This window comes from Penaeus japonicus, unplaced genomic scaffold (assembly GCF_977035675.1).
Source record: "Penaeus japonicus unplaced genomic scaffold, GWHDUDI00000001_assembly GWHDUDI00000028, whole genome shotgun sequence".
Lineage (NCBI taxonomy): Eukaryota > Metazoa > Arthropoda > Malacostraca > Decapoda > Penaeidae > Penaeus > Penaeus japonicus.
This window is the reverse complement of record NW_028234430.1, coordinates 21829481-21836873: the sequence shown is the minus strand read 5'-3', so window position 1 is coordinate 21836873 and position 7393 is coordinate 21829481. Positions and strand designations below refer to the sequence as shown.

The 7393-nt window shown below is 40.2% G+C and overlaps 1 protein-coding gene across 1 annotated transcript in view; it reads right to left on the bottom strand.

Annotated features, from left to right (window-relative positions):
* The window catches only part of Pex16 (peroxisomal biogenesis factor 16), a 7168-nt gene extending 2375 nt beyond the window's left edge, over positions 1-4793 (bottom strand). The window contains exons 1-7 of the mRNA XM_043029141.2: positions 4635-4793; positions 2653-2783; positions 2275-2384; positions 1983-2116; positions 1658-1815; positions 1128-1231; positions 1-955 (exon numbers count right to left, since the gene is read on the bottom strand). The exon at positions 1-955 is cut by the window's left edge and continues 2375 nt beyond it. Of these exons, the coding sequence (XP_042885075.2) occupies positions 715-955; positions 1128-1231; positions 1658-1815; positions 1983-2116; positions 2275-2384; positions 2653-2783; positions 4635-4758 (1002 nt within the window). The 5' untranslated portion in view covers positions 4759-4793 and the 3' untranslated portion in view covers positions 1-714. The remainder of the gene's footprint in view (positions 956-1127; positions 1232-1657; positions 1816-1982; positions 2117-2274; positions 2385-2652; positions 2784-4634) is intronic.
* Positions 4794-7393: the final 2600 nt, after the last annotated feature.

The window sequence follows — 7393 nt, the reverse complement described above, 5'->3', positions numbered from 1 at the left end:
AAAACAAATTTCCAAATTTGAATAATATATAAACCTCTAATCAATACAGACAATTGGACAATCAATTTTTACACTTCTCTATTTACAGTTCAATAAACCATATACTTAAATACAACCAAATATCTTAAAGTAAAAGGTGAAAAGCAAGAATAGAGGCAGAAAACTATCATACCTTTCTGTCAATTAATTTTCACATGCATGCCAAGTAAGATCAGCATGTGAAATATGGTAATCATTTGCTGAGGCTCTGCATTTTAAATTATTCAATCTTTTAGAAATACACATCTTTAGGTACAAATATAGTAAAATCCTTTGTTATTTAGTTGTTCCAGCTGTCTCTCACCTTTCAAGTACCTAAATAACTCTTGACTAGTTCCCTTTTAGCACATAATACTGCATGATTGCTGTACACTCAAATCCCCACCTCCTCAGTATAAAACCAATTGTACACTTTTTGTATAAACATTATACCTAATTTAGTATTAAACATTTTAAATGAAGGTTGAAGTTATCAACATCCTATAATTTAATTTAAAATGAGTTACTAACCAAATTATTTACAATCCCTATATACTGAAGGAAGAACAATATATAACAAAGTTATATATGAACATCATTTATGTACAATAAGATGTTACCTTTCATTGTCTCTTGATTGTAGTGCACATTCTTCTGAATGTATCACCTATTCACAATCTCTCTATATCAGACAACTTAACTCCATGTATAAGCATAAATCTTCTGCCATTCCGGAATGTATTCAAGTAATGGCTTACAAACAGTTCGTGCAAAAGGTATTTTATTGCCAACTGTGGTCAAGAAGTATTTTATTCGCTTATGAGTTACTGTGTGGAATGCAGGAGACCGGACAAGATAGTACAACAAGCTGATTCTCCTTCGGGTCAGTTCACTGCGTTCTGCTGCCGACAGCATGGATTCATTGTAGAGTTTCAGGCTATTTGGTAGAAAAGAAAAGATTAATGCTTATTTTTTTTGGTATGTACTTTTTGCTTTAAATACTCAGTGTAAATAAAGTGATTGTGTCTCTTATTTCCATCTCTTATAAAGAAAAAAAATAATCCTTGAGAAGGGAGGAGAGATGTAAAAAGATCCAGGGATTTATTTACCTTGTAATATCCATGCCTAAGGCCAAAACCCAAGGTGCCCATGACTGCCTTCCAAAGAGATACATGCTGGTCAGATGCCCAATGGGTCGTAAAATGTGCAATGCCTGTAAAAACAAGAGAAGCACTCCATTATCCACATATTTAGAAACAATAAAATATTAAAAATAATAAAACTTTTGGAGAGGATATTTATATTTACATCTATAAAAAGGGAAGACTTGATGTTACAAAAAGCAAAAAATTAAGAAATAAAAACATCTTTAATCAGTTTTTGCAGATAAGAAGATAGGATAAAGACATGAATAAAGACACTGGTGATGTCTGTTTGTTGCTTGTAGAGAGTTGTGCCATGCAAGCAGTTGGAAGTTAAATAAGAACAACAGTCAGTGAAGTTCCCATAAAGAATGTGTCCAATTTTGGTTTATGTTTTTTTCTTACTTACAATCACCTTCATCTGCCAAAAATGTTCATAGTAATAAGGGACAATGTCAGGAACAAAAGATTTACAAAGAATTACAATACTTATTTACCTCTGCTGTCAGTTGTTTTGGTGATAACATCTTTTGAGCAACTGTTTCATTTTCATTGTTATTAGGAGGCTGTGGCGGGTTAAATGTGCGCTGGTGGGTTGGTGGGGCTCCAGCAAGAGTTCTCATGATGCGACCAGAATGGGGAAGGCGGAATGACTCTGAAAGAAGAATGAGTAATGAAGTTGGCTAATCACTTAGATTATTCTCCATTTTAATGGACATAGCAAGAACATACTTCTGTTCACTTCTATTGAATATGCAAGGCTGAATCTGAAACACAACAATCTGAAGAAGGTATATATTATAATCTGAAGGTATATATTACCCGGAGTTGAACCTTGATTGTTGTACATCTGTTGTCTGGTTTGAATCGCAGCTCTGCGGTCCAACGGCTTGATTGGTGGGGATGACACAAGCGATGTCTTGTACTTCAAAACCAGAAAGAAGCGGCCAATACATCTGCAATATTTACATGGTTGCCATAAATGGTATGTGATTTCGAGAAGATAGTATTTCATAAAAATAATATAAAATGTATCATGTAAATGAAAAAAGAAACAAGCTAAAACATATTTTATGAAATATCAAATTAGGCAATATTCAACAAAACAACTTACTTTGTTAACTGAATAATAGCAACTACTGCCCAGCGGCCCATTTCCCCCCACAGCTGAACAGCTGCAACCTCTACTAGCACCTCCACATATTCCAAGATAGTTAGGAACACCTAGAGAATAATACATATAGCAATCAATATTATGTCTGACTGTAATGTGGCACTTAATCAGATGATTTCATTTGACATATACAAAGTCATATAGGTATTCAACAAAAATACAAAAACAACAATCAAAAACATTAATCATATTGACAATAAAAATAATCCTTTTCAATCTTACCTGTTGGAGATGATCAAATGTGCAAACAAGTTGCAAAATATAGTAAGAAAAGCTTACTTAATAAATAGTAAAAAACAAACACAATTTCTCATGTACCTTTAGTTTATCTCCTTGCATTGCAGTGAGCTTTGGCAAAGTTCCTCTGACCAAGAAGTCATTAAACATCTCAAAAAGTCTTGATCCTGAGTAAACTATTTCACACAAGAGTGTCGAGTTCTTGAAGCGACCTGCAAAAGAAATAGATGTAACAGTGATGTAATCACCTTGCCACAAATTTATGGTCTGGTCTTAGGATGTGCATATTCTCATAATTTTAAAACTTACAGTATGATATATTAACAAAGTGCTACCCATTAGCTTCTGGTATGGTTGCCTAGTTGAAGAAATGTAGGAATAAATAGCTTATAATTCAAACAAAAGGAAATATGCATTACAAAAGAGATCCAATGCTATGAAACATGCCCATCACAGAAGGGTTAATATTGTTAATAATGGATTAATGTCTGATTTCCCAAAGGTCACATAAGTTTTTTATGTGGAGGGGGGAAGGGATAACTTAGAAATTACAGGTATGTTAAAAAAAAAGGGGGGGTGGACTCCTATTAACATCAAGCTTCAAGAGAAATAGTGAATCTTGTCATAAGCAAAAAACATTATAATTATTGCTATACATCTTTTTATCAACCCTTAACCCTTTCCCGACAGGGCACGCGCTACATGAAACCCCTACGCCTATTGCATTGGAAACGTCACACTGGCATGACGCCCCGGCATCGGGAATTTAGCTGTGTCACACGAGTGTGATGCACCGTCACCATAGGGTTAAATACTAATGGAGGTAGACTGACTCTGCTGCAATTCTTTATTTCTAAAGTCCATGGAACTTATATCTAGTCAAGAATATAAAACAAAGGCAGGATATTACTAGTTTTTTATTGGTCCTCATAAGTTGTCTCAGTTATACTCTCAAATCTCTATTAGTGTCTGGCAGGATTGCTCCACCCACATACTTCCCCACCCCATTCTACCTGTCGCCTTCTCCTACCGCTCAGACCTTTCCTTTCCTCGCACAAATCACAAAAAGCTCAACCTGCTCTCTTGTCCCATGACCCAACCATACTTCCCTCTACACCTCACACAACCTTCTTCCATTTTCTACTATAAACCCAACAATAATCATTCTGAAAACTTTGTTGCCCAGTCAGGAAAATATAGCAATTGTTATACTCCTCAGTAAGTTTGTTGTTCAGTTACTTAACCCAATGACGACGGTTCATCACACTCGTGTGACATAGCCAAACTCCCGATGCCGGGGCGTCATGCCAGTGTGGCGATTACAATGCAATATTGCAATTGCCCGACATAGGAGTCTTCACGTAGCGAGTGCCCCGTCAGGAAAGGGTTAACAGTTATTAGACACATCAGGAAAGAAACTGTTTCAGGTTAGTAAAACAAATCTCTCCATACTATAGATCAAACTTACCATTCCTGTAATATGTATAGGGGGGACAGGATTGGCTGAGAAAAGGTAGTGTTGTTGCATCTTAAGATTTACAGCCTGGGTGGCCATCTTTAAATGTTCTGTGTGCTTTCTATTGTTTCTTGACTTGTGATATGAAATGCGAGTCTATACAATATAACAGTACTGGGATACAAATGAGCATTTGGCTTGATGCCTTAGATACACAACTAGAGGGATAAATAGCTTGTTATTTCAACAAAATAAACAATGAAGTACAAGTGTACACCCTTTCTATTAGTTTCTTTAGGAACATTCAATATACGTTGTTGCCACACCTAACAGAAGTATACCTTACATCTAAGGTTGTAAATGACTCCCGCAAGACTTCTAGCGAGTTCCGAGTGCCCAGCCGGGAATATGTTAGACACTAATCAATCATTGTAAAGACTCATTACTAACTTGAGAAACTTGAATGATGTATAATATATTATGAAAATTCTAATTCCGAGAGACATACAATATATCTCATACCGAAGATGACACTCGAAAGCAGGATCAACAGAGATTCAACTCTTAATTTCACGCTTATCCTACACGACACCCTTTCATAACTCACCTGCTAAAAAGTACGACCCCCATTTCACCACGCTTTCCATTTCTGACGCGCCTTGAGGATTATTCATGACCCATTTCTTATATCGAATAAACCACTGATAACACTCCTCCGTTTTGGAAGCCATGACGCCGTGTTTACATCAAAGGCGTTCGCGTAACTCCCGAACTGACGGGTTGCCTTGCATGCAGATTCAGCCGAATTATCAGGCTACGGCGTTCGTATAAGCCTTCTGGTGGTTTCACTTTATGATGAATGATTTCTCAGATCCTGTGTGGCTAAATTTATCTTGATGTATGACTGTAAAAATGATAGTAAGATGCATCTCTTAGATTTTCTCAATTTGAGATCGAGGCGCTACTATTAATATGTGAAGATTTTATTTGGTAGCTATGAGAGCATAATGTGAAATATCTAAAAACCTCTTGAAAATTTTGTGCCTTTGGTTGCAGCCTACTTTGTTAAATGGGCTGCTTAAATTCATGATCGCCGAAAGCAAAGCCGCCGGGAGCAACTCCCAGATGAGGGCCTTTGCTCGACAAAACACATTCAACTAATTAAAGGCCGTAAATTTGAATGTGATGTAACTATGAGATCTGAGGTGCGATGACAAACAATGAAAAACAGTTTATTTCTTTCGGGGTCTCTACCTACCCTCCACTTTTAGCCAACTGATTGATAGGAATTAAGCCACTGGTTGATGTGAATTGATATAATAAAGGTTAATTCATATTAACCAGTGGCTTAAGTTATAAAGATCAGTTGCCTACATCCGAGCGATCTGTCCAACTAATTGTTATGAATTAATCCACTGGTTGATGTGGATTAAACTTTTATATCAGTTCAACATTATGTAGCAGGCATTCCTTCATGATCTGAGATATCCTGTTTTCTGTAACCCCCCTTCCACCTCCACCTGGCGCCTGGCTGCAGCTATGTTTGCTATCCCGGATCCCCTGGTTGCCTGTATTGCCATGCTAACAGTAAAGAAAATGGATGGTAGAGCAGGCAGAAATCAGAGGAAAGAAAAGGAAGAACAACAGAGCACACAGCTCTGTTGTGACAATCCTCGCTAGCCTGGAGGCAAGTGTAAATTATCGGGGCACCCCATTGGTGAAACAGAAAAACGTCTGTCCTTTCCCGGGTTACAACTGGCAAGCGCTATGACTGTTTACAACTATTATAGTGCTAGCGAGTGGTCACAACTAGCGCCATCGATGTCTGGTTACACCCCTGTTTTTAGTGGAGAGAGGGAGGGAGGGAGAAAGAAAGAGAGAGAGAGAGGGGAGGGGAGAGAGGAAGAGAGAGAGAGGGGGGGGGAGACAGAGAAAGAGAGAGAGAGAGGGAGAGAGATTGTTTTCATCAATTTATTACGCTCATAGAGCGACAGGCCTTATACATTAATTAGTACATTATTATATACATAGTACTCGTGTCACGCATGACACGTTGGTATGTGCAGTGAGGCTGTACATGAAGGTAAAATAAATAATAAATAAACTGAAAATACAAAGATGAGTGTTTCCAGAGTCAAACTTTAGCACCCACCAAAGTGAGGGTGTTGGGCCAAAACAATGTCCAAATTACTATCAGCTATCAGGAATTGGTATACATGTATTAAATCCTGGCTCCGGGGCAGCAAGCCTCTCACCGAGGGGCACTCGAGGCAGTAGTGGTGGAGGCTGTTGGCGTTGGGACGGTCACACAGCTTGCAGGTGGAGTAGTGGAGTACGTCTCCTGCCTTGGAGACCTGCCACAGTGGCCTGTACCCCAGTCGAAGCCGGGCAGACACAATATTGTGTCTGCGAACCATGAGTCCGTGTCGGCGATACCTCGGAGGAGTGAGACGGAAGTGGTCGAAATGTTGTATTGATACGCTCTGGGCGCGCTCAGCATCCATGCGGTGGAGAGTAGGGAGAAGAGCGGCAGAGTGTATGATCCGCTTGTAGCAAGGAAGGGAGGGTGTGGCATAGTGAGGCAGCGGCAATTCGCAGGCACTTTTAGCGAGGAGGTCCACCCTGTCGTTGGCAACTATGCCCACATGGGAGGGAATCCATTAAAAAATATAATGTGGAGGTAGTGTTCCTGGGCTGTAACTAACTGCTGCAGGATCTGGTGGATGATTGAGCGATGTGAAGCAGGCTGTGGGGACGAGATGGCTTGAAGGGCAGACTGGGAGTCACACATCACTGCACCATTTACTCGTCGCTGACAGATGAAGTTGACAGCCAGCAGGAGTGCCTGTAGCTCGCAGTACGTGGAGCTGGAAGAGTTAGGTAATCTGCGACACACCCAGCCTTCTTCTGGCTGGTCCACATCAGGAGAGTAGATGGCGCAGCCTGCACTGCCGTCTCGTTGCACGGACCCATCCACATAGATATGATGCGCGGCAGGGATGGAGGAGGAGAGTGTGGCAATGTGCTCCAGAGCAAGTTGTTTCTGGAGAGGCAGAGGGTCTGTCTTGGAGGTGGGTGTGAAGGTGACTTGAGGCTGAGGAATCCTCCAGGGAGGTGGCCCATGATCAACCTCAGCCACAGGGACATCAAGATCAAGACGCTGCAGAGTGGAGGTCACTATGTTGACAAGGGTGCGAATGCCAGGACGAAGAGGAGGACGGGGCGCAACCGGATCAAGTGAGGTTCTCAGGACATGAGCATAGTGTGGAGCAGTATGGGGAGAGAGCAGACACTTAATGCTGATGCAGGAAACGTTGGCACGTATTCTCTCCACAACTGAAGGAAGCTTCAGTTCAGTCAACATGT